General features: G+C 62.3%; 2 protein-coding genes across 3 annotated transcripts; both read right to left on the reverse strand.

Annotated features, from left to right (window-relative positions):
* Positions 1-2,482: 2,482 nt before the first annotated feature.
* Positions 2,483-5,139, reverse strand: LOC119841270 (haptoglobin-like). Its single transcript, XM_038368580.2, has 5 exons — positions 5,023-5,139; positions 4,547-4,632; positions 4,147-4,248; positions 3,623-3,697; positions 2,483-3,289 (listed from the first exon to the last, which is right to left on the reverse strand). Exons 1-5 carry the CDS (start codon positions 5,025-5,027, stop codon positions 2,541-2,543), a joined length of 1,017 nt encoding a protein of 338 aa, XP_038224508.1. The 5' UTR covers positions 5,028-5,139; the 3' UTR covers positions 2,483-2,540.
* Positions 5,140-13,126: 7,987 nt separating this feature from the next.
* DHODH (dihydroorotate dehydrogenase (quinone)) lies at positions 13,127-19,059 on the reverse strand. Of its 2 annotated transcripts, XM_038368270.2 has the most exons (9): positions 18,901-19,059; positions 18,471-18,683; positions 17,770-17,969; positions 17,031-17,113; positions 16,132-16,319; positions 15,408-15,521; positions 14,717-14,870; positions 14,455-14,614; positions 13,127-14,062 (listed from the first exon to the last, which is right to left on the reverse strand). In XM_038368270.2, the coding sequence occupies exons 1-9, from the start codon at positions 18,916-18,918 to the stop codon at positions 14,008-14,010; spliced, it is 1,185 nt and encodes a 394-aa protein (XP_038224198.1). In that variant the 5' UTR covers positions 18,919-19,059; the 3' UTR covers positions 13,127-14,007. The 2 variants fall into 2 exon arrangements, with proteins under 2 accessions (XP_038224198.1, XP_043350900.1); XM_043494965.1 differs by lacking the exon at positions 18,471-18,683 and having other exon boundaries at positions 18,901-18,980.
* Positions 19,060-26,329: the final 7,270 nt, after the last annotated feature.

Here is a 26,329-nt window from a genome sequence, read left to right on the forward strand (position 1 = left end):
CCCCCGGGCTGTGCCCCCCCAGAAACTGCCCCCCTCTGCCCCCCGGTACCGCCCCCCGGGCTGTGCCTCCCCCAGAAACTGCCCCCTCTGCCCCCCGCCCGCGCCCCACGGTACTGCCCCCCAGCCTGTGCCCCCCCAATACTGCCCCCCTCCCGCACCCCACGGTACCGCCCCCCAGGCTGTGCCCCCCCCAGAAACTGCCCCCTCTGCCCCCCTCCCGAACCCCCCGGTACCGCCCCCCGGGCTGTGCCCCCCCGATACTGCCCCGACTGCCCCCCGCCCGCGCCCCACGGTACCGCCCCCCGGGCTGTGCCCCCCCAGAAACTGCCCCCTCTGCCCCCCGGTACCGCCCCCCAGGCTGTGCCCCCCCCAGAAACTGCCCCCTCTGCCCCCCTCCTGCACCCCCCAGTACCGCCCCCCGGGCTGTGCCCCCCCGATACTGCCCCCTCTGCCCCCCGCCCGCACCCCACAGTACCGCCCCCGTACTCTGCCCACCGTGCCCCCCCGATACTGGTCCCCTGTGCCCCCCGCCCGCGCCCCACAGTACCCCCCCGGGCTGTGCCCCCCCAATACTGCCCCCCTCCCGCGCCCCACGGTACCGCCCCCTGGGCTATGCCCCCCCAGAAACTGCCCCCCTCTGCCCCCCGGTACCGCCCCTCAGGCTGTGCCCCCCCCAGAAACTGCCCCCTCTGCCCCCCGCCCGCGCCCCACGGTATCGCCCCCTGGGCTGTGCCCCCCCGATACTGCCCCTGACTGCCCCCCGCCCGTGCCCCCCGGTACCGCCCCCCGGGCTGTGCCCCCCCAGAAACTGCCCCCTCTGCCCCCCGCCCGCGCCCCACAGTACCCCCCCGGCCTGTGCCCCCCCAATACTGCCCCCCTCCCGCGCCCCACGGTACCGCCCCCCGGGCTGTGCCCCCCGATACTGCCCACCTCTGCCCCCCGCCCGCACCCCACAGTACCGCCCCCGTACTCTGCCCACCGCGCCCCACGGTACCGCCCCCCAGGCTGTGCCCCCCCGATACTGGCCCCCTGTGCCCCCCGCCCGCGCCCCACAGTACCCCCCCCGGCCTGTGCCCCCCCGATACTGCCTCCCTCTGCCCCCCGCCCGTGCCCCACGGTACCGCCCCCCGGGCTGTGCCCCCCCAATACTGCCCCCCTGTGACCCCCGCCCCACGGTACCGCCCCCCCGTGCTCTGCCCCCCCGATACTGCCCCCCGCCCCAGGGCACCACCCCCTGTGCAGTGACCCGCCCAGATAATGCCCCCCTGTACTCCCCACCCCACCCCAGGGCCCCGCCCCCGTGCTGACCCCCTGTGCTTTGCCACCCACCCCATGTTACCTCCCCCTGTGCTATGCCCCCCGATATTGACCCCCCATCCTGTGCCCCCCGTCCCCACCCCAGGGTACCGTCCCCCATGCTGTACCCCCGGATACTGCCTCTCAGTGCTATGCCCCCCCATACTGACCCCCCCATGCTGTGCCCCCTGGAAGCTAACCCCCTGTGCCCCCCGCCCCCACCCCAGGGTACCCCCCCCGTGCTGTGCCCCCCGCAGATACTGACCCTCTGTGCTGTGGCCCCCACCCCAGGGTACCGCCCCTCGTGCTCTGCCCCCCTGGATACTGCCCCCCCGTGGTATGCCGCCCCAGATACTGACCCCCTGTGCCCCCTTCCCCCACCTCAGGGTACTGCCCCCTGTGCTGTGCCCCCCCGGAAACCGACCCCTGTGGCCCCCACCCCAACGTATTGACCCCCCCATGCTGTGCCTCCCCAGCCCGCCAGAGTACCGCTCCCCGTGCTTGCCCCCCCGGATACTGACCCCCCATGCTGTACTCCCCACCCCCACCCCAGGATACTGACCCCCGGTGCTGTGCCCCCCACCCCAGGGTACCACCCCCCTGTGCTGTGCCCCCCGGATACTGACCCCCCGTGCTGTGCCCTCTGCCCCCACCCCAGGGTACCGCCCCCCCATGCTGTACTCCCCTGGATACTGCCCCCCATGCTATGCCCCCCGATACTGACCCTGCATGCTGTACCCTCCCGGAAACTGACCCCCTGTGCACGCCGTCCCCACCCCAGGGTACCGCCCCCCCCGTGCTGTACTCCCCTGGATACTGCCCCCCCATGCTATGCCCCCCTGATACTGACCCTGCATGCTGTACCCCCCCCCGGAAACTGACCCCCTGTGCACCCCGTCCCCACCCCAGGGTACCAGCCCCCCATGCTGTGCCCCCCCAGATACTGACCCCCTGTGCCCCCCGCCCCAGGGCACCGCCCCCATGCTGTGCCCCCACAGATACTGACCCCCTGTGCCCTCCGCCCCAGGGTACCAGCCCCCCATGCTGTGCCCCCACAGATACTGACCCCCTGTGCCCCCCGCCCCAAGGTACCAGCCCCCCATGCTGTGCCCCCCAGAAACTGACCCCCTGTGCCCCCCGCCCCCGCCCCTTGGAAACTGCTGAACAGAGGAGAGATGGGCCCGGTGTGAGGAAAGGGTTTTATTGCTCAGGGCTGTGTCCAGGGGCTGGGGCCCAGCCTGGATTCAGTGTGCAGCCATGGTCTCCTTGATCCAGTCCAAGACACTGAGCACCCGCACATAGACGCCGTACTTGGCAGCTGAGCAGCTGCGGTCAAAGCTGAGGATCCCGGCCGCGTACCAGGTGTCGTCCTCAGGGTCGTGGATAGCAAAGGCGCTGCCGGCGTCCCCGAGGCAGGTGGACTCGTGCAGCTCGCTCATGCCGACGCAGAAGGTGTGGTTGTTCAGCAGTGGTTGCCAGGAGTGCGCCTGGTAATACACCTGGCAGCTGCCGCTGTCAGCCACAGGCAGCATGACGTACTTGAGGTGCTTTGGGTGCTCCAGGAGGGTGTTCCAGCCCCAGCCAGAGACAAAGCCCACCCTCCCCACCTTTGCATAGTCCTTCTGGGCCAGGCAAATGGGCATCACGGCCTCTCCAATAGGCACCTTGTGCTTGAGCTTGAGCAGGGCCAGGTCCACAGCCCCCGGGAACTCAGGGTGCAGGACAATGAGCTCGACAGCCCCGGCGGGCGTCTCCCTGCCCAGAGAGAGCCGCAGGGTGGGGGCGATTTCATCCAGCGTGCTGTTCTCACTGTGGCCCAGGTAGAGGTTCCTGCCTGTCGTCAGCAGCCACTGGTTGCTGATGAGCGTGGCCCCCGCGGTGTGGTTGTGGCGGCTCAGCAGCCGGCCCTGCCAGGGGAAGCTGTTCTTGGCTGCCATCATGCCCCCAATGATGCGCTGCACCTGTCTGGCCGGGTTCTTGGGCTTCCCACACACTGCAGAGGGCAGAGACCCAGTGTGAGCCTGCCCCTCGCCCTGCAGAGCACAGACCCTCGCCTGGGAGATGGGAGCTCTGCTCCCCTCCACCCGCAAGCCAACAAGCAATCTCCTTCCCAGCCCCTGGGCCGGCCGGGGCCTGGTGCCACCATCCAGGGCGAGGTGTGTCACTGGCAGAGGGAACAGCACTCAGAGACGTGGCTGCAGAAACTCCGCTTCAGGGAACGAAGCCCCAGCGCCATTGCAAGGGCATGGGGAGCAATGGGAGAGCAGGGCCCCTGCCCCTGCTTTGCAAAAAGCATCCCTGTGCTCCACCCTCCCCTCCCACTCACCTGGCTCACAGATGGGCAGCTCCTCTCTGGCTGCTTCATTCAACCACACGTGCTGCTGGCTACATCTGTACAGGCCTTGGGGCCAGAAAACCAGAGTCAGTGTCAGCCACCCCTGGGCAGGGCACACAGGGCTCCGTGCACGTGCCAGTGGGGGACAGGGCCCCAGGCGTGTCCCCTAGGGGTGGGGGCAGGCCCCATGCGTATCCCTTGGGGGGGCCATGTGTATCCCCCATGGAAGGAGGGCAGGGCCCCATGTGTATCCTCTGGGATGGGATGGGCAGGGCCCCGTGCGTATCCCCTCAGAGGGGGCAGAGCCCCGTGTGTATCCCCCACAGAGGTGGAAGGACAGGGCCCAAGGTGTATTCCTCCAGGGGTGTGGGAGCAGAGCCCGCATGTATATCCCCCAGGAGATGGGGGAAGGTCCCATGTGTATCCCCTCAGGGGCAGGGAGCGGGCCCTGTGCATATCCTCCGGGGGGGCAAGCCCCCGGGGATGCACTTCTGCCTATTGTGGGCATATCTCACCGTCACCGCGGCTGCGCAGCTGGTAGTAGGGGTCGCACTGGTAGCGGGCCAGGTGCTCCACCTTCCCGTGCTCGATCCACCTGGGCTCCGGGCAGCTCTGGCCTGGGGCACGGAGAGAACCCTTAGTGAAGTGCCCCCTGTTGGTGAGAGACAGCCCCACCCTTGCCCCCTGCCGGGCACCCCCGCCCTACACGATGGCACCCTGCCTCCAGCCCCCACTGGGCACCCCCTCCCTGCCCGATGGCACCCTGCCCCCAGCCCCCTGCAGGGCACCCCCGCCCTACACGATGGCAACCTGCCCCCAGCCCCCTGCCGGGCACCCCCGCCCTACACGATGGCACCCTGCCCTCAGTCCCCTGCCGGGCACCCCCTCCCTGCCCGATGGCACCCTGCCCCCTACCGTTGCCGAGCTGGACTTCGTTGAGGCTGATGTGGGTGGAGGCGAGGGCCCCCCAGATCAGGTTGGCAACCAGCAGCATGGGCATCCTGCAGGGAAAGGAGCCACCATGAGCAGCGAGCCGATCCCTAGCCCTTCTGGTAGGACACAGGACACTGAAATCTCCGCCTAAGGAGCTGGGCCCTCAGCCCCACGCTCACAGCACTGAGGGCTCTGGGCACTGCTGGGCTAGCCTGGAGCGGTGGTGAGCTTCCTCCCAGCAGTGTCGTGTAGGAGCAGCCAGGAGGGCAGGGTCCCCTGGCATGGCACTGGGGCCAGGTGGGCTGAAGCCCTGCTGCTGCCATTCCCCTCGGTGCTGCGAGCAGCAGCAGGGCACAGGGGGCTGGGCACAGGCCCGGCAGGCGACGTATCGGAGATGCCCCCCGCTCAACCCTGCCTGTGCCAGGCCAGCCGGCTGGGTCCAGGGCACACGCACTCACCACATGGTCCTGGCAGGCTCTGCTCAGCCTATGGCTTCTGCTCCAGGTGCGAGGCGCTGGCTGCGAGGGCTCCCTCCCCCTCACCGCTTTTATCCCAGCCCGCCTGGCCACGGCACCTGCTCTCTGTGCAGCACAACCTTGCCGAGGTCAGTGACTTTCCCAGCAGCTGGTGTCTGGCCCGGGGGGGGGGACCCTGGCAGGGAGCTGGGCACTTCCAGATATCACAGCAAGGGGTGGGGACTGGGGAGCATTGGCTGCAGGGCTGCTCTGGGTTCGGCCGGGCCGGACTGACCTATTGGGCACGGCGCTGGCCTGGCACAAGCCGGGGTCAGTGTCCTGCTCCATCACGGATAGGGAGGCCGCTTGCCTGGCATGAAATGGCTGGGCCTCCTCATGGGTGCTCTGGCTCCCGCCCAAGACTGGGGCAAAACTGGCCATAGCTTTGACCAGGCTTGGATGGGGACAGCGCTCCCCCCATCCCAATTCTTAAAGGTGGCATCCGTGTGGCCACCTCGCACACACCACTGTGGGACTGGGCTCACGCTATTCCTGGAACCAGCAGCCCAGGAACGTGAGTGACCACCTAGGAGCCGGGTGCAGGTGGCATGGAGCCCATGGCACTGGGGCAGGGGAAGAGCCAGGTGCCGGTTGCACAGAGCCCATGCACTGGGGGAGGAGCTGGGTGCTGGTGGCATGGAGCCCATGGCGCTGGGGGAGGAGCCAGGTGGCACAGAGCCCATGGCACTGGGGGAGGAGCTGGGTGCTGGTGGCATGGAGCCCTTGGCCCTGTGGGGGAGGGAGGCGGGTGCTGGTGTATGATGAAGCGGGACTGTTCTAATGTTTCCTCTGAATAGTGTGGGGGTGCCTCAGTTTCCCCTATGCAGTTCTTAAGTATCTAGGGGGTGGGATAAGGGTGTATGATCGTTGCAGAGCCCTAGAGAGCAGGTGTGTGCCGGGGTCTGGACACAGAAAATGGCCGACACCCTGTTTCCTGGCAACTGATGGCCTGGGCCCTGCCCCCCTGCAAGGTGAGAGCTAAAGGGTTGGAGAACAAAGGAATCAGGTGCCCTCCTGGCCCGGGAAAGGGACAAAGCCCGGGGGGGGGGGGAACTGGAGAGAGTTTCAGTTTGGGGCTGGCTGGGGATGAGGAGTGAAGTGCAGAGGGGGTTGTCTGGCTCACTGCCCCCCAAAATGGACCCAGCTGAGGGGTCCTGTTCTCTGCACCTACAAGCTCTGCTTTAGACCACGTTCCTATCGTCTAATAAACCTTCTGTGTTACTGGCTGGCTGAGAGTCACGTCTGACTGCGGAGTTGGGGGGCAGGACCCTCTGGCTTCCCCAGGACCCCACCTGGACGGACTCGCTGTGGGAAGCGCACGGCGGGGCAGAGGATGCTGGATGCTCCGAGGTCAGACCCAGGAAGGGGGGAGCCGGGGGAGCTGTGTGTCCTGCAAACAGGCTCCTCCCAGAGAGGAGACTCCCCAGAGTCCTGCCTGGCTTCGTAGGGAGCAGCTCCAGAGCATCGCCTGGGGACTCCGTGACATGGTGGCACAGAGCCCATGGCGCTGGGGGCAGAAGCCAGGTGCTGCTGGCACAGAGCCCATGGCGCTGGGGGCAGAAGCCAGGTGCTGCTGGCACAGAGCCCATGATGCTGGGGGTGGGAGTCAGGTGCTGGTGGTATGGAGCCCATGGTGCTGCGGGGGGAGCTGGGTGCTGGTAGCACGGAGCCCTTGGCCCTGGGAGGGGAGCCAGGTGCCAGTGGCACAGAGCCCATGGCGCTGGCGGGGGGAGCTGGGTGCTGATGTCACGGAGCCCTTTGCTCTGGGGGGGAGCCAGGTGCCAGTGGCACAGAGCCCATGGCACTGGGGGGAGAGCCGGGTGCTGGTGGCACGGAGCCCATGGCGCTGGGGGGGGAGCCAGGTGCCAGTGGCACAGAGCCCATGGCACTGGGGGGGGAGCCGGGTGCTGGTGGCAAGGAGCCCATGGCGCTGGGAGGGGGCGGGTGCTGGTGGCACGGAGCCCATGGCGCTGGGGGGGACATTACTTCAACAGCTGGCGCCCTGGGCGTGGGGCCTGCACCACTGAGGGATGATGATGATGATTTTTCCTGCGGGAAGTGAAGGACTTTCCCCTTGCTGCCTGGCCCCTTCCCAGGCCTTGTCCCAGCCCCGCTTATCCGCCCCCTTGGTCTGTCCCAGGTGTTTGCTCACTGGGACACCCTGTGCCAAGAGCTACGGGAACTCCAGGGCTGGGCCATGGAGCAACCCCCAAACCCCGCCGCAAACCCTGAGCTCAGCCCAGGGTGTTGACCTGCTCCCCTTCTCTGGCCAGCTGGAATGGGCCTCCTTGGGTGGAGAGGGGACAGCATAGGGCCGGGGGGTGGGGGGGAGCAGAGGACAGTAGGGAAGGTTGGGGAAAGGGGGCAAAGGACCAGGCAATGTAGGGCAGGACCGGGGGAGGGCGGGGGGGAAGCAGAGGACAATGTAGGGCAGGGGAGGGGATGGGAGCAGAGGGCCCAGGGGTGTATATCCTGTGGCACTGGAGGGCTGAACTGGGGTGGGCCAAGGCTTGGGGGATGAGTGTGGGGCAGAGGGTAGTGTAAAGGGGGGAGTTTGGGGCTGGCAGGTGGCACAGGGCAGTGCTGGGGGAGTAGGAAGGAGCCAGGGCAGTGACAGGGCAGCCTGGGGCCGGGGCATCAGCGGGTGAGGGGCTGGCACTGGCGGGGCAGCCTGGGGCCGGGGTGTCGGCGGGTGAGGGGTTGATAGGGTTCTCGGAAGAGAACAGGCCGTGCTCTGCGTGCTCACCCTTGGGCTGGCTGGGGGCCATGCAGCCTGGATCCCTGAGCCCTGCTTGGCACGATCCTCCAGCCGCAGGGCCCTGGCTGCGCACAGGGTCTGCCCTACACAGCAGGGACCCAGCGGGAACTGCTGCCATGGAAGGCCCTTCCTTCTCCACCTCTTCCCCATCCCCTCCGGGGGAGTCAAGGGGGGCAGTGGGCTGCCGCACCCCCAGTTTCACGTGGGTTCCGTTACAGGTTGGTTTGATGGCTCTCAGCACCCCACGGTACACATTGTTCCAAGCCCCCTGGGGGAGCTTGTCCTTCAGCACCCTTCCCTGCTGCGCTCAGACCCACAGAAAACCCAAGGGGGGCACACTTCCCAGCCTCACCCGCTTGAGTTGCCCCACCCAGGAATTGTGCACTGCTCAAAACGTAATCACGCACCCAGCTCCCCCCATAGCACCAATGCCCCCACTGGTCCCCTCGTACCTAGCTCCCCCCACAGCGACGGCACCCCCCCTAGTTCCTTCTTGCCCAGCTCCCCCCACAGAGACGGCACCCCCTACTTGGCCCCTCCCCCACGGTGCCAATGGGGCCTCGCTCCCCCCCCCGGTGCCAATGCCCCCCACTGGTCCCCTCAGCCATGGACTGCCAGGGAAGAGACCCCCTACTGAGCCCCCTAGCACCACCCAGGGTGACCAGCTCTGACTGCTGGGGAGAGCCCCCTTGCTCAGGCCCCTGCAGTAAGTTTTTCATGCCAGGGACTGGAAGCCACTGACCCACAGCCCAAGGCCAGGGCATTGCAGGCTGGCCTGCTCCCAGGGAACACTGTGTTTCTGCTTCAAGGACTGGGCTGCATCATTAGCATGGGCTGACCTCTGCCTAGTTCCTCAGCTCAGCCTAGTCAGCGAGTGAGCTGGCTGGGGCAGAGGGACTCACTGCAGAGCGGGCCTGGGGGGCCCCAGAGGAGGCCAGGGGATTCTGGAGGACAGTGCGAGAGCGGGGGGAGGGCCCCAGAGCAGCACTGAAGCTGGATGCACATGCAGCAGCAGTAGCATCTGTGAAGTCAGTGGCAGCAGGAGCTTTGGAGCCAAGGATGGGACCCCAATTCTCCCAGAGTGTTTGAGGACAGCAGGCCTGAGCTAGCTTCCATCGCCTGGCACTTGCAGGCCCAGCACCTATAGATGGTTGAGGGCTGGAGGCTGCGAGCGGCTTGCCCAAGCAAGTTTAAGCAGAGAACTGTGCCAGAGAGAAATCTAGGGAAAGAGCAAGTCTTTAGAAGCCGGCAGAAGCTTTTCTGCTGGAGCCAGGAGGGGAGGCCCAAAGGCCAGGGAGTGAGCATGCAGGGCGACTGGGCAGGGAGTTCAGCAGACAGAAAAGGAGCCGACCAAAAGTCAGGGGTGGGGTCTGTGCAGGAAATGCAGGTGGCCTGGAGTCTTGCTGCTCCCTGGCAGCAGGCAAGGCACTGGCCCCCGAGCCAGGCACTCGGCCTGATCGCTGGCAGCTCAGCTGGGGACAGTGGGTGGCTGCTGGGCACAAGAACTGCCTCAAAGCATCACTGTGTTCCCCAAACCCTGTTCCAGGTGAGGAGTGGAGATCCCTTCCCCTGGAACAACCTGCCAGGGCTGGCCTCCTGCACCGTGCCCAGGGGAGCAATGGGGGCCTGAGGGAGGATTGGGCCATACTCCAAAGCGGAGGGGAGGCCCAGCTTGGCAGAATCTGGCTGAGTTTATGAGGGCTCTCAGCTGTGCCCACCTGCATTTCCCCAGGCCTGTGCCCAGCGTGAGCACACAGGCCCTAAGTCACTCCAGCCGTGCTTTGTCTACACTTGGAGCCACTGCAGGGCCCTTAGGAGCAGCCCAGGGCCCAGCATCCCCTCTGCAGCACAGCACCCCCTAGCACCACACTGGGGCACTACAGCCAGCACTGACTCTCCCAGGGGAGTGCGCCAGTTACGAGCCCCCACCCTGCCGGCAGCATCGTCCTGGATTCTTTTTCCCATGTGTCTCCCCAGACACTAGCACAGGAGGACTCTGCCTAGCTGGCGAGCACGGACCAGCGCCATCGGCCAGGGCCAGCTCTCTGGCATGGCCTGCTGCAAGCGACCCCGGCCCACAGGCATGGCCTGGCCCTCACCAATGCTCTTGGCTGGAAGCTGAAGCTAGACACATTCGGACTGGAACCGAGGGGCACATTCCTACCCATGAGAGTGATGAACCCTGGGCCAATTCTCCAGCACTGGCCATTTTTAAACGAAGTGGGGATGTCGTTCTAGCTCTGCTGCAGGGCTTAGCCTCAGGCCAGTCTCCAGCCTGTGCTATTCAGGGGGTCAGACTTGATGATCACCATGGTCCCTTCCAGTATGAATATACCCGACAGTTTCCACACCGCCTGTTTGCAGCTGAAGCAGATGCTACATCCTAGCAGCCTCAGGTCCCAGGCAGAAGAGAATTCACCCAACTGCCCACACTGGACCTGAGGCTAGGGACCTGCCCTGCTTCAAACACCATGCCCCACAGCTTGGCTGGGGTTCTTAGGGCCAAGGGCAGGCACTGGTCCAGCCTGTTCAGTGTGGGATGCAGGCTTAAGGGGTGGCTGGTCAGAGCTCAGTGGGGGTAGATCCAACTCATCAGCCTGCTGGCCCCACGCTCTCTGGCCTCCCTGTAACCATGGGGTTGCCCCACAGGCTGCAGCGTCCAAGCCAGGAGGGGAGTCAGTGATGCCCCTACTGACAGCACTGGAGTAGGCTCCCTATAGTGCCCTTCATGGGGGTGTCTCCAAAGGAGACAATTGGGATCATTTACTGCAGTGCATCAGAAGAGAGGGATCCACGTTCACCAGCGAGGCCATGCTGGTAAATTGAAGAACATACGAACCACGGGACAGGCCATGAAATCAAAAGGCAACAAACCACTGACAGGAAATATGTTTTTACCCAGTGAACGTTAGCCTGTGGAACTCACTACCACAAGAAATCTAGGCCCCAAGGTCAGGGGGATTTAAGACAGGATTAGAGGCATTTGTGGGAGAGAACATCCAGCATTACCTTCAACCAGTCAGAATGAGCCAGCCCATAACCCTGCTCCTGGCCTGGGGAATAGCTCAGACACCCCCTCCAGGTGTTCCACTGGGACCACACCAGGGCTTCCCCCCACCCATCCCCCACAGCAGCTAGCGCCAGGCCTGGCCCCAGCAAGGTGCGGTACCAGGCCAGGCTCCCCACAGAGTCCCCAGCAATGGCAGGGGCAGGCACAGCAACACCCCTCTTCACCAATACAACAGGGCCTGGAACGAGCCCCTGCCTCCCGCCAGGTCCCCGCTCTCGCAGGGGTCACATCACGGCCAGACGCTGGGAGAGGGAGGAGGTGGAGCCAGCAGCCTGCCCTGCTCAGAGATCATGGAGGGATGGACACAGGGGTGCTGACTGTTAGAGACCATTGATGGGGGACGACTGTCTGACCTAGCCTGTTGGTCTGTCACCCTCCAGCAACTGTGGGTCTGGTCTCTGAAACAGGCTGCGGGCAGCTCCTGCCTGTCTGTCTGTCCAGTGAAGCAGTGCGTGGGAGAGGGGGCGATGCCCCAGGCCTGCACAGCTGGGTGAGCTAGGGCCAGTGCTGACAGCAGCACGCAGTAGGCTGCCATTAGCTCATGGAGACATTTGCCCAGGAGCAGACAACAAGCAATGGGGGGGAGGGAAGACCCAGCTCATGCCAGCCTGGCACCCACTATTAAAACACCCATTGGCACCGGAGCAGAGCCCCCCCTGGGGGGGAAGAGCCAGGAGGCTGACCAGTGCCACCCACCCTCCCAGCCACTGCCGGTGCCATCCTGCCCGCACTCTAGGCAGGCCTAGGTGCTACCAGAACTTGACAGATTCTAGACAGGCCCCGTGACATCACCCCTACAGGACACTCTGAAGGTGCTCCAGGGCAGAGCCCCCTCCCTCTTGCTGAGACAGCCAAAGCCCCCGCCCCTCCCACCAGCGGGGGACAGGTCCGCAGGAGCAATCCCTACCCAGCACAGCCCTGCAGCTGCGCCTAGGTGAGAGCTGCAGGAGGCAGGACCAGAGCCGGGGTGAGCAGCCAGCAGGGATCCTCATCTGCCAGCAGAAACCTGAGCTCTTCCCTGGGTAGTGTAGCCTATAGGGCTAGCCTCCATCTATCTTTTTTTAATAGGTTTCTTCTGGTTTTAATTATTTGTTTCATTATAATAGGCTTATAGGGTTATATTAAAGTAGTTTGGCTGGAATGCAAGGGACCTACAGGCCACATCTTGCATGTTGAGCTAAGGCAAAGTTGCATACACATGTCTGGGACCTTTCACCTAGATAGAAAGAAGCAAAACAAGTGGGAGGGCAAAAACAACAAAGTAAAAATAATCAAATGTCATTAATATGTACAAACATACCAGCCTGTGGAGTAAGTGTGCCCCAACCTTTCGCTGGCTAAGAAAACTAGGTTTAAAGAGAAAAGAAGGGCTCAACCTCCCATTCCTTATAAAGGGGGTAGCCCGCCATGCCAAGGAAGCATCTAGGCCTCTACGCGTCTAAGAGATTTGTGCTTGCTTTCTACATTTTCTAAGCTCCAAGCTTCTTCGTTCTTTGTTTTACTAGTCTATTCGTCTGTAAGTTCTTAATGTTAAGTTTTAAGTCAGTTAGTCCAACTCTTAGCTCTAGCTTCTTTTAAGCTCTGCACCATCCACTCAAGAATTAAGAAACCTAAACCTAAATTCTCTTAGCATGCCAGTCTCTTACCACCCAGTTATCAAGAAAAGGTGTAAGTATATTAATCAAAAGCTGGATAGCATATAATACCATATGTATCTTTAATAGTACTGCATCTGTAATCCTAATTTAACCATTTAATTACCAATCATTATTCCATTTATCTCAATAAAAATCAAGACTATATTTGTCTCAGTATAAGCATCTTGTCATACCCACAAGGGTCCTTTGCAAACTCTGTATAGCCCAATTCTGAAACAAAAACCCCATTATCATCTTCTAGTCAGATTAACTGGCAAATCTATAACCCATATTAGCCAAATTAATAATATAGCCTCCTAAAAATCAGGCAACAGCAGGGCACCAGGCCCCCTGCCTGCAGCTGAGCAGAGCCCAGCCCAGCCCCAGGCAGCTCCTCAGTCAAGCTACCCTGCTCCAGGCCACAGGCTAGAACTGCTCCAGTGGCACCTGCATGGCCCCATGTGCGGCCAGAGCCCAGCCTGGGGGGGACTGTAGGGAATCCAGAACCAATGCTCCAGCCCCCGGGCAGCTGGGGGTGAGAGCCACAAGCCCCCCCCCCCCCCCCCCCAAAAAAAGGGATGCGAGACTGAACGAGCAGCAAGTTTATTGACAGTTCAGTGAGAAGCCAAGCCCAGACAGGGCTCTTAGCCCTGCCCCAGTCTTCTTCAGTTGCAGCCTCCAGCCAGCCAGTCCTGGGGAGCAGCACAGATAGCTATGGCCAGGGAGGCGAAGTCAAAACCAGAGCCCGGGGGCAGATGCCAAGCCAGCGCTCAGGCAGGGTCCTGCAGGCCAGCGAGGGCTGGGCTGAGGCAGCAGCACAGAGCAGGGCTGCCAGTGATGCTGCTTGGGCACTGCCTGACCCAGCTGGCGCCATGAACAGCACCAGGCTCAAGGCCTTGTGCACCCACATGGGGGGTGGGGAGGAGGCGAATCCCTTCGCAGGCAAATGGCAAAGAGCTTCCACCTTGGAGAAGGGGAGCAGGGACTTGGCACCACCCCAGCGCCAGCAGCGTGCCAGACCTCATGTCACCAAAGCATGCATCACAGCTTCGTAAGGCAGGGACCCCGACCTGCAGCTGCTCAGGACTGGCAAGGGTCAACCCAGCCCCACACTGCCAGCACTGCTCAGCCGACACATATCTGGAACAGCTCCCCGCCCAGGCCTTGCTTAGATCCCTCCACGCAGGGCAGCTGGGAGCCTTCCCCACATGCCCAGGGCAGCACTGGCACAAAGACCACAAGCTCCCCATGACCCCATTAGCCCGCTCACTGGGCAGGGGCTGGGGCCTCTGCACGTCACTAGACCCCTCCCACGTTCTGCTCAGGGGATGACTCAGTCCAGAGACTCCAGATTGGCTCACACCTGAGAGGTACCAACCATTGTTCCCAGGGCACCGCAGCTTCTCCAGGCTGGGGCATCCAGGGGCAGAGCAGAGAGCCCCATCCACAGCCCCGCACGCCCGTCAGCACCGATGATCTGCTCCAACAGCTTCTGTGACGCTCTGAAACCCCTGTTCCCTAAGCCAAGAAAACAGCTATGAGCACTCCCACGAGGCTCAGTCCAGCACTCCCACTCCCCCAGCCAGGAACAGGTCCTCCCAAACGAGCTATGCTCTGGCCTCTGTCCTGCGCTAACTCCAGCACAGAGAATAGCTCCGCTTGCAACACAAGCCCGCTGGACCCGTGGATCACAGCCGCCCAGCATCCCAAGGCATGGGGCCTACAGGACGCTGGCCATGGCAGCTGCCAGCGAGAGCCCTCGGCAGGCCTGGTGCCTGTCAGCCATGAGGCCTTTCAGACCCAGCACCTCCCACACCGCTGGGGACACAGGCACGGAGCCATGGGTGTGACGTAAGCCCACCCCCTTGTACACAGAATACCGCTGAGGAGCAGCCCAGCCCCTCACTCACCTCAGCAGCACCTCCAGTTCCCGTTTCACCATGCTCACCACAGGAGGCCCCTGGTAGGTGAGCGCCGTGTACATCTGCACCAGAGAGGCCCCAGCCCGGATCTTTTCCAGCGCGTCCTGCCCACTGCTCACCCCACCCACGCCAATGATGGGCACTTTCCCTAAGAGCAAGGAGGGGCATTAGAGGCGGATGGAGCACCTGGCCTGGGGCTGGCGGAGTGCCTGGTACGAGTGTGCCGGGTGGGGCGGCAGCACCGAGTTACCTTGGGTGAGGGCGTACATCTCGCGGACGGTCTGTGTGGAGAGCACTCTCAGGGGCCGCCCGCTGAGGCCACCAGGCTCCGCGCGCAGGGTGCCCCGCAGGCTGCTGGGACGGCTGGTGGTGGTGTTGGTGACGACCAGCCCATCCACACCTAGCTGAGACACCAAGGGAACATGATGGCAGCAGAGCTCCAGGCCCCCTGCCGCATCTTGGGCCAGCTTGGCCAGCCGCCCTCACAAGGGCGCCAGAGCTAGTGGGGAGCAAGCAGCAGAAGCCTGCTGGCGACTGGCTGCCCGAACAGCCTAGCGCAGAAGCCACCACTGGCAGTCAGAGCCAGCAGCTCCTGGCAGGGGCTGGGGAGGACCTGCCCCTAGGTGCAGCTGGTCAGGAGTGAGACATGGCCCCATCCATCGCCCGCCCTCTGGCCAAAGCCATTTGACTGCAGCCTGCTCTGTGCCCCAGGCTGGAGCTCCTGGCTGGGACACCCTCCCCTTGTTCAGCCTGCATTTCTCTTGTCCCAGCCCCTTTCCCCTAGCGCCTCCCCCATGCTCCAGGCCCCTGCAGACAGGTACGTCCCCCGCCAGGGCTACCACTTCACCCCTTCCCTGAGCGCCCCACTCTGCCCCCCTCCCTCAGGCACAGCAAGGCCTCACTGAGCAGCAGGCACCTCCCCAGAACTACCTGCCCCCTACCTCGGTCACTGCGCTGGCTATGTCCTGCTTGTCCTGGGCAGTCAGGTCAGGGGCAATCTTCACCAGCACAGCCGGCTTGCGCTCACACCTCAGGGCATCCCTCTCCTCCAGCACCTGCAGGGATGACACTAGTGCCAGGAGCTGCTGCAGTAAGTGACATGCCAAGGGAGATACCCACGCTGTCCAGAGCCCCCACCACCCCGCACTGGTGTTACGAAGGCCTGATGAGCTGGGTGGGGTGGCAAGGTCAGCATCCAGGGAGGAAATGGAGGGGGTACATCAAAGCAGCACGGAGAGGTCTCTGGGGAGCAGGGGCCCCCCCAGAACAATCCCAAAGGCACAGCCAGAATTGGGGCAGGGTAGAGAGACAGACAATGCTGCTGCCTAAAGGGAGCAGGGCCAGCTCACGGTTGGTTTGCATGGCTGGGGAGCGGGGAGGAGGGGAGATCTTGGCATGAATCCCCTCCTCGGGGCCACAGCACAGCCCCCATGTCTTCCAAAGCGAGACGCCCAGCCCCCCACTGAGTCCCAGCTCCCTGACCATCTGCTGCTCTGCAGAGCCCCTCCCCACCCCGCCCTGAAAACGGCCACCTCCAGCTCAGACAAGCGCTGGGCGAAAGGGCTGGCAGCCAGGCAGCGCCAGCCGGAGCAGCGAGGGGAGCACCGGGCACCGTCACGCTGCACCAAGAAACACCAGGGCAGGTGCACTGGGACAGTTACCCACCTTGGCCAGCAGACGGCGCAGCTCAGCTTTGCCCTGCAAGTCCCGCAGCCCTGGCGTGTTTGGACTGGACACGTTCACCACCAGGTAGTCGGCCAGCGGGCCCAGCGTCCGGACCCCATCCACATAATCTGCCACAGCATCTGCCGAGCCCTTGTTCTTACCCAGGTTTATTCCGAGGGGAATTCCAGCTGGAACACGTGTATCACTCAGAGAGGCAGGAGGGCCTGCCTTACCACCTGTCCGCATCCCCAACCAGGCCACCCCAGAGATGGCACCACAGCTGCAAGTACGTGCCCTACTAGCTGCTGCTGCTGCTGGACCAACCCCAGAATGTGCCGGGCCCAGGCCGGGCACCGGGAATGCCGCTGTGCCAGGCCAGGTTAGGAGGAGAATGTGTTACGAGGGTGGCCGTGCTGGTGCCAGACCAATGGCAGAGAATTCCCTGCACTCACCAGGCCCACAGCACTACCCCATCCCTGATGCACAGGGGTCCCAGCAACACCAGTACCCACCCCTGCTGGGGAGCACAGGAATTGCTGTAGCAGGTCACACCCCCACATGTCAGGCTAGCCAGGGTCCCCATCCCCCTCCAAAAGCAGGTAGTAATGACCAGTGCTGAAGGCGCGAGACTCTGTGGATGGGCAGTTACGGAGTGGCCTGCTATGAAATAGCAAAGCTCTCCTGAGCCATGGCCTGTTGGCTCATGCCCTGAAGCAGGGGCAGCCATCGCCCTTATGTCCTTCCTTGTTATCCCAACATTGAATCTTCTTCTGAATCCCACCATGCCCTTGGCCTCAGCGATATCTTGTGACAGTGAGTTCCACAAGCTAACAACTGACTGCTATAGCACTCTCCCTTGTAACCTGGTTAAGGATTTTCATGATAGCAAGGAGCTTTACCTTCCGTGAGCTGGAGCTGCGCTCCCTGCCGGGCCCGAAGCCTACGCTCCACAGCGGCATGTCCATGACTGTTAAAGCCGTATCTGCACAGGAACAAGGAGAGGTGTCAGCGAGCAGCACAGAGCTGGGCTGGAATCGCTCCCACCAAGGAACAACATGCCAGGGAAGGGAGGTCCTCGGTCTCCTTGTGGGACACAGGGGGCTGCTGGCTGCCAGGCCTGGGGCCACAAGACACTTACCTAGAGGGGGAAGCTGCAGCTCTGAGCCCTCCAGGGCTCAGCCCAGCAAGAGATACAGGATGGCAACAAGAAAAGGAGTACTTGTGGCACCTTAGAGACTAACCAATTTATAAAAAGAAAAGGGGTACTTGTGGCACCTTAGCGACTAACAAATTTATTAGAGCATAAGCTTTCGTGAGCTACAGCTCACTTCATTGGATGCATTCGGTGGAAAAAAAACCAGAATGGCAACAGATACCTCTGCTCACTGCCCCGCCCCCAACACCCTACCCCCACAGGCCACCTGCCCCTCCCACCTCACCCACAGCCAAGCCCCATTGGCTTGCCCCACCCTCAGTCCCCTCCCAGCCTCTGCTCTGGCCTTACTGGCTCTTTTGCTGCAGGTCAATGGAGGTGGGGAAGGGAGAAAATGCCCAGCCCCCTGCTCTGGGCAGCACCTAGAGGCAAACATGGGATTCTCCTCCCTCCCCCTGTGACAGCAGCCTCTGACCCCAGCCTACCTGTTAATGACAGCCTGGTCCTCTGGCAGCCGGAAGACCCGGGGTTTGGGGTTCCCTTCCTGAGGCTGTGGGGTGACACTCCCCACTTCCACGAAGCCAAATCCCAGCTTGGAGAGTCCATCTACGGCTTCCCCGTGCTTGTCAAAGCCAGCGGCCAGGCCCACCGGGTTCCGGAACCTCCGCCCCAGCACGCGCACCTCCTAGGAGAGCAAGCGAGGCCCCGTGACCCCCCGCACACTGCACAGCGACTGGCCCGGGGCCCGGGGCCAGGGGCCAGGGCCCAGCTGCGGGCCAGTCACGAGAGCAGCCCAGATAGGTTATTGGGCAGGAGGTGGATGGGGAGGTTGATCATCCACAGTCCGAATGAGAAGGTGGGTCCCTCGCTCACTTGGTCTAGTCCAGCCTCCAGCAGGCTGCCCCGCACTCAGTAGGGGAAGAGCCCCACAAAAGCCAGCCCCCTCCCCCACGGTGACTGGCTCCAGCCCCAAGCCGCTGGGAGTGCAGCTGGCAGAGCAGGGATAGCTCAGCTCCCGGGGACATCACCTTCCCCAGAGCCACTGGGGCAAGCCACCAGCTCCGACGTGGGTAGGTTCCGGGGCCAGGCGTACGCCCCAGGTGTCCCACCCAGGGGTGATGGGGCGGCCCCCAGGGGGGCTCAGAGGGGGAGATAGGGTCCGGCGGAGCCCGTGGGAGGGACGCACCAGCATGGCAGAGTCACGCTGGGCCATGCGGGGCAGGACCCCCAGGCTGAGCAGGCGGATGGCGAGCAGGTGGGCGGTCTCGGGCCCCAGCAGCCGCTGCAGCCCCGGCATCAGGCGCTCGGCATAGAACCGCTCCTCGCCCGCCGCCACCAGGTAGGAGGCGCAGAGAAGGCCGCCCCCGCCCAGCACCGCCACGGCCTCCCGGAGCCGCTGCTGCAAGGCAAGAGCTGTCGGTTACCTCCCCCCAGAGTGCCCCCCTCCCCGAGTGCCCCCTCCCCTCCCAGTGTGACCCCCGCCTTGCTCCGCTCCCCTCCGTGTGCCCCCCCGCCTTGCTCCCCTCCCCTCCGTGTGCCCCCCCGCCTTGCTCCGCTCCCCGAGTGCCCCCCCTGCTCCCCGCTCCTCCCATCCCCCCCGCGTGCTCCCCCCTCACCCGCAGCGGCGCCCCCATCCCGCGGGCCGGCCACACAGCGGCCACGAGATCTCCGGCACGTCCGGAATCGGAGCCCTCTGATAGGCTGAGGGCCCAGCCAATCGCGGCCGAGCCCGAGGGCGGGGCCCCGCCTCCACACAGCCTGTGAGCACGCGGGATAGAACCCAGGCGTCCGGGCCCCGCCCCCTCCCCACCAGACCCCGCCCCCTCCCGGAGCTGGGACCAGAACCCAGGAGCCCCGGCTCCCACCCCCCGCTCCTCTCCCGGAGCCGGGGCAGAACCCAGGCGTCCGGGCCCCGCCCCCTCCCCACCAGACCCCGCCCCCTCCCGGAGCCGGGGCAGAACCCAGGCGTCCGGGCCCCGCCCCCTCCCCACCAGACCCCGCCCCCTCCCGGAGCTGGGACCAGAACCCAGGAGCCCCGGCTCCCACCCCCCGCTCCTCTCCCGGAGCCGGGGCAGAACCCAGGCGTCCGGGCCCCGCCCCCTCCCCACCAGACCCCGCCCCCTCCCGGAGCCGGGGCAGAACCCAGGCGTCCGGGCCCCGCCCCCTCCCCACCAGACCCCGCCCCCTCCCGGAGCTGGGACCAGAACCCAGGAGCCCCGGCTCCCACCCCCCGCTCCTCTCCCGGAGCCGGGGCAGAACCCAGGCGTCCGGGCCCCGCCCCCTCCCCACCAGACCCCGCCCCCTCCCGGAGCCGGGGCAGAACCCAGGCGTCCGGGCCTTCGTCCCAGGGTCAGGCCGGCGCCGTTGTGGGAGGCGGCTGCGCCCGCTGGCTCTGGCCTGTGCCCCGGGGACGTGGACGCGCCCCGGGGCGGGGCCTGTCCTGGTTCTGTCTGCGCAGCGCCTGGCCCAGTGCCGCCCGCTCCGTGCCTGGGGCCCTCGCTGCGGCGGGAACACGGAGACTGGTGATGGGCAGGCCCGTGCCGGGCGTGCCGCCCGCTCCGGCCAGCCCTGAATGCTCTCGCTGGCTCCTTTCCTCACTGAAGACCCCTGGATGAGAGAGGCGACTGGCTGCCCCGGCCCCCTGCCCCGCACTGTAGGCCGCCTCCCGGAAGGGAGCACCGGGCTGCGGCCACGCCTGGGTGCGCCCATTCATAGGGTGCAGTGGGGCACAGAAGAGCCCTGCAGGCTCAGGCCCTTGCTGTTCTACAGCCATGCCAGTCCCGGCCGCTTATTCACCGGTCACAGCACCAGGCTGCAGGAGACGCCATCTCAGGATTTTACACGCCGGTGCCCTCCCCCCTCTGCCCCCAGGAGAAACTGTACGTCTCTGGCCTGCTTAGTGCTGTCTGTTGCTCATGGCTTGGCATTTGCATCAAACTTGCCAAGCATCTGAACCGCCCTGTTGTCTAGGGATGGGGTGTGGATGAGTGTGAGATTCAGGCCAGAGGAGACTGGGGTGCTGGAGTGCCATGTTCCCCGGGCCTCCCTTTCTATCTCAGCTCCACTACCGGCCAGCCACCTCTCTAGGCACTGCCGATGAGTCTGCCCTGGCTACCTCGCGAGAGCTATTGTGGGCATGGCAGGGAGCCTGTTGTGGGGCACGCACCCCTCAGCATCAACACTGCCAGGCTTTGGCACCAAACTGGTGGGGGAGGGGAAGCTGAAGAGATTGTCACCCCAGGTTACAGCCAAGGAGCACTAACCGACTGTAAGAAGTGTCAAGAAGAAGGAAAACCTGTTTCTATGGCCTTCGTGGAGCTCACAAAGGGCTTTGACCTGCTGAACAGAGCCTTTTTCAACTGCTCAAGAGAACTGGGCCCTCCAGTCCTCATGTGTCTGGTTCAAGCCTTCCACACAGGCTGCAGTCCAGTATGATAGTGGTCAGTCTGGCAGCTTTGAAATTCATAGTGGTGCCAAACAGGCCGCTGGTTTGGCACCAACACTCTTCAGTATATTCTCTCTGCTGCTTTGTCAGACTCGCTCTCCGCTAGTATAAAGGGTGTCCATCTTCATACGAGCTCAGCTGGAAAACCCTTCCTCATTGCACATCTGAGAGCAAAACGCAAAGTTAAACGCCTGCAGATGGGAGAATGTCTATTCCCCAGTGACTCAGCGCTCATCACATGTAGTGAAGAGGAGCTCCAGCAGCTTTGTGCTAGCTTGGACTAGCTATGGGTCTGAAGAAGACAATGATTATGGCACGAGGCATATTGGCTGCACCAGAGGTTTCAGCAGCTAACACCAAGCTCAAAGTTGTGCACAAGTTCTGCTATCTAGGGTTAACTGCATTGGATAACTCATCTCTAGATGACGAGCTTCAGCCTTGCATCAGAAGGGTGTCCGCTACATTCGGCCAACTGACCAAGCACGTTTGGGACAACAGGAAACTAACATTTCATTTTCCCTCTCAGGCCCCTGACAGACACCTCCACAAGTTCCTTTGGGTGCAATATTACCCCTACCCAGGATCAGTTATTATCCCACATAATGTAAATAGTCCTTGAAAGCCCCAAACACAGGCCATTTATCCCATGCCCAGTGCACACAGTCCATAAATGTTCCAAAGTCCAACAACACAGCTCATCCCCCAGGTCCAGTGGCTCCTGCCACGCCCGGGCACGCCTTCGGTCCCTGCCTGCTGTTATACCACAACCACCACCCCAGCCCTCCCACCTGGAGTCCTTCCCAGGCTTCTTCTTGGCTTCCATGCCTCTGCCTGGGGAGGGTCAGCAGGCTAGGGAACTCTGTTCAGAGACCTCCTCCCCAGTCACAGCTGCCTTCCTGTCATTGATTAGTCCCAGATGCTCTCCCAAACGCCTGGGACTGGACTCACTTCACTTAGGGGGCCTGCTGCGCTGTGAATCTGTGGGGCCAAAGCAAGGCTACTCAGGGCTAGCCACATGGCCCCAGGGGGTCATGAGAAACTTGATCTGAGAAACTTGATGTGGGGGACACCAGATTGGAACAGTTTGTCTGGGTGTGAGGGAAGCAGCAAGACACGGAAGGAGCAGCAAGCCAAGGACACAGCAGAACAACCACTGGGAGCATGGCCCTGGAAAAAGCTGAAAGAGGGAGCTTTGGGGCTGAGCACTGGCTGAAAGAGGTTCGGAATTGCAAGCTAAGAAAATCACTCCCGTTGAATTTCTCGTCCCAGGAAATGGGATTTTTTATCTTCCTTGTAAATAAACGGCTGCCTCCATCAGCCATTTCTTCTCCTGGCAGAAACAAGCCCAGGCTCCAGTGCTTCCCCGGGTCAAATGGGGAGCCACATTATGGTATGGGAGGCAAGAGGGGGCTGGGCCGGTCTTTGTGGAGAGGACGTTTCAAGCTGTGGAAGGAGTCGCACACACTCAGATGAATGTTGGCTCTTGCAGGGTGATTGAGGCCGAGATCTGGCCCTCGTCCCAAGGGGCTGATGGCAACTCTAGCCAGACTCCTTGGGAGGGGCAGGCTGGACCTTGAGTCTCCATTTATAGTCATATTGCCATGCATGTCCCCAGTATCTGTTGTAGTGCTGGACGGCTTGGGGACGGCCACACTGTTCTCTCCTTGGTCCTCAGTGTGTGAGGGGTTAGTCTCTCCTGCTCCTTCTTGCAGGGGCTGATAGGCTTTTCCTAGTGGGCTACAGAGCCTTCTCCATGTGGATTCAGCAATCCAGCTCCCCATGGTGCTGGGGCACAGGATCCTTCGGGGAAAGGCCATGCCCAGCTGCAGGCTCCTGCCTCCCCCCCCCCACATTTCCTCCCCAGCCCTGTGCATGGGAAGTCTTAGCTGACCTCATCCAGGGTGTTGCCTGGAACACGGCCAAACCCTCTACACCCGGGTGTAATGATGAGGCCTTTGGTGGGACGCTACTGAGAGTATCAATTCAGGACAAACTGCTTAGAGCAGGGCAGTCACAGCCCAAGGCTGGGGTCCTTTGCACACCAAACCAGCCAAACATAGAGGACTTCGGTTCTACCCAACTCGCTAACCAGCAGTCATACAAGCAATTCCCTTAGACACTCCAGTTCTCTTGTATCACCACCAGCACCACTCGTTATGGGGACGAATGTTTATGAAAACCAATACCCCAGTAAAAGAAAAAAGGTTCTCCCGATCCCAAAGGACCAAGCCCTAGACCCAGGCCAATATACAAGTCAGATCTTACCCACAAATCACACTGTTGCCAATCCTTTAGAATCTAAAATCTAAAGGATTATTCATAAAAAGAAAGAAATATAGGTGAGAGCTAAAATCGGTTAAATGGGATTAATTTTCATACAGTAATGGCAAAGTTCTTGGTTTAGGCTTATAGCAGTGATGGAATAAACCACAGGTTCAAATCAAATTTCTGGAGTTCATCCACAGCTGGGAGGGGTCATTCAGTCCTTTGTTCAGAGCTTCAGTTTGTAGCAAAGTTCCTCCAGAGTTAAGAAGCAGGATTTAAGACAAGATGGAGGAGATGCAGCTGCCTTTTATAGTCTCTTGCCATGTGGCCTTCCAAAAACAAGCTACCCAGCACATGGCCTGGAAAAAACCTTATAGTTCTGTCCATAGGCTAGTCCCTGCATACCTTGCTGAGTTACAAGGTGTATCTGCCTTCTCTCAATGGGTCAGTTTTATAGCTGACGGTCCTTAATGGGACTAGGCAGAGCTGACACCAAATTGTCTGGGGTGTCACCCAGACGCATAGCACAAGTTTGAAATACAGACAGTATAGAGCCAATACTGTAACGTTAAATTAAAAAATGATACATACACCCAGATAGCATAATCATAAACAGCAAACGATCACCTTTTCATAGACACCTTGCTTAACCTACTTTGTACAAGATTTGGTGCCACTATAGGACCTTGGTTGCAACAATGATCTATACAGTCACAGTTCATGTCAATAACATCACACCAGGACCTAAGTTCCCTCTAAGCTACATGGCCGTGCAGCAGCCTATTAAGCCCAGACCTGCCGTGGCCAGGGGAGAGGCATCTATCCTGTGGGTCCAGCCCTGGTGCTGCTGCGGGGAGAGAGAGCTGGGGGGAGTCCTCTCTCCCCACCTTAGCCCCAGGGCAGCCTGCACCCCAAACCCGTCATCCCTGGCCCACACCCCAGCCAAAGACCTCACACACACCCAAACTCCAACCCTATGCCCCAGCCCTGAGCCCCTCCCACACTCCAAACCCCTCGGCCCCACCCCCCACCACATGAATTGTGTGCACCAATATGGAGGTGATGTGTCATCTCCATATTGGTGCACATAACAAAATTCATTCCGCAGATGTGTGGAGAAAATTAGAAGGAATACTGCCCACCAGGACCCCAACCTCCCTGCATCCAAGCCCCTCCCAAGGACGCCGGCAGGAAGCCAGCTGAGATGGGGTCGGAGGGGGTCCGTGGGCTCACTCTGCACCATGCGAGGCATGAGTTCAAACTGGTGTAGCAGAAAGGCCTGGGCACTGATTTCAGTGCGAAAGCAGCACAGAATGGTTCAGCTGGGGCCACCCATGAACAAGTGTAACCGCGCTGCCGCAAGCCACTCGTACACCAATGTGGCTCTGCAGTCTTTGCCTGATGCCCCTGATTTGAACTCACACCTGGCATGGCCCTGGGGCCAGTGGCCCATGCAGCCAAGCCCGGAGCCTCTAGAAAAGCCAGCCTAGCGGCAGTGCCCATCTGTGCTGAGCCTGGTGGTGCTGGGGAGCCTTGGGGCACAAACCAGCCTTTGGGGGGGCACTCCCTGCCTGCAGGCTCTCCCACGACAAGCGACCCTGCATGCTGCCAGGCTGTGACTCCCTTTTGGGGGCTTGGGTCTGACTCAAGCTGGCACATTTATGGCACAGGCAGCTCTGTCCAAGCAAAGCCCAGGAACACAGGGATCTCCGCGTACTAAGTGGGCACCGCTGGCAGTGCGGAGACAGGACAGGTGCTCCCTGGGCAGAGGTCTGTATTTACACTGAGGATACTGCATCATTGGCTGAGATGAACCTGCCCATCACACTCGCAGGGCTCAGTGGGAGGCCCCAGGATCCAAGAGGAGAATCCTGGATTAGCTAAAATGATTCAACTGTCTGACAGTAACTGTCTCCTTTGCACAGCCTGCTGACTGAGCTCTCGCTGCCCGGCCCCACCTGCAGCCCCGGCCCCGGCCCCCAGCCCAGCCCCAGGGACCCGCAGCCCAGCCAGCCTGTAGCTCTGCCCCAGGGACCCCCAGCCCAGCCCTAGTTCCAAAAGTGCCCTCCAGTTCTCTCACACCCCCATCCAGGCAGGCAGCAGGCCCACCAGCCCCAGCCAAGTGGGGGGGCTCCCCAATTCTAATTGCAAAGACCCCATTTGGTTCCTAAATCAAGGCCCTGTCTTTCTAGACGAGATGCTTCCAGCTCAGCCCCAGGCAGGGGCTCAGTGCTGGCAACCCAGGGCTTTGGGGGCGCAGCTGCTCTGGCCTTGTCACACAGGCGGTCAGCCAGGTGGGCACCATGGTCCCTGTGTCTGAATCTCACATCATGCCATAGAAACATTGGGCCCATCCGCCCCCAGGGGCTGCGGTTGTCCTCCTCCCCAGCACCCTGCGGGGGTCCCTCTCCAAGGACAGGCTGCCAGTCCAGCCCCAGCAGGTGTTCAGCTCCCTGTGCCCTGCATGGGAACATTGGGTCCTCCGCCTTCCTTTGTGTCCCACAGCCACGCTGGGGCCCAGCAATTGCCTCACCCTTCTCAGCAAACAGCCCCTGGTCTCAATGGCCCTGCCTGGCAGGCAGGTGGGACGCACTCGCCTCTCTCTGTTTGCTTGGCAGCCTCGGGGTGGGAACCTGAGTTGGACGGGTTTGTCTCAGCTTGGACCTGGGACAAAAGCATTGGGCTTGTATAAAGGGCTGGGTGAGCAGCCGGAGCCACTGGCACCATGTGACTCCCATCAGGGATGTGGCTTTGGTTCTGTTTGGCAAGCGTTGCCCAAGCTGGGCCTGCCTTGAGGTGGCCCTGGCACCAACAACGCGTGGGAGACGTCAGCTACAAGTTCGTCCGGCTCTGGAACAGCTTCTGGGGAGCCCAGGCCTGGTGCCAGGCCAATGGCGGGTGCCTGGCGTGCACCTGGAACGCAGAGACGCAGGCCCTCCTGACCCACTGCCTGGTAGAAGGGGAGAAGTGGTGGGTCAGCCTGCGAGAGCATCCATGTGAAAAGAACCCAGGTGAGGTCGTGGGGTCCTGGGACTTGCTGCCCCTCTCTGTGCTGGGAGGAGGGCTTTTGGGGGCTCATCCTCGGCCTTCCTTGCCCTCTCCCTTGCCATTCCAGAAGGCTGGCCTGCCCCAGTGGCGGCTCCCAATCACTCTGCACTCCGCCTGTCCGAGCGCATGCAGCATGGCTCACGGCAGCCCCTGGCTCTCATGGGGACATTCGCACAGCCTGCAGCAGGTGGGTAGACTTGGGCTCACGCGCCAGCGCTATATACAGCTGTGCAGACGTTTGGTCTTGGGCTTTCAGAGCTCGAGCTCCTGCCTGAGACAAAGCACTG

This window comes from Dermochelys coriacea, chromosome 12 (assembly GCF_009764565.3).
Source record: "Dermochelys coriacea isolate rDerCor1 chromosome 12, rDerCor1.pri.v4, whole genome shotgun sequence".
NCBI lineage: Eukaryota > Metazoa > Chordata > Testudines > Dermochelyidae > Dermochelys > Dermochelys coriacea.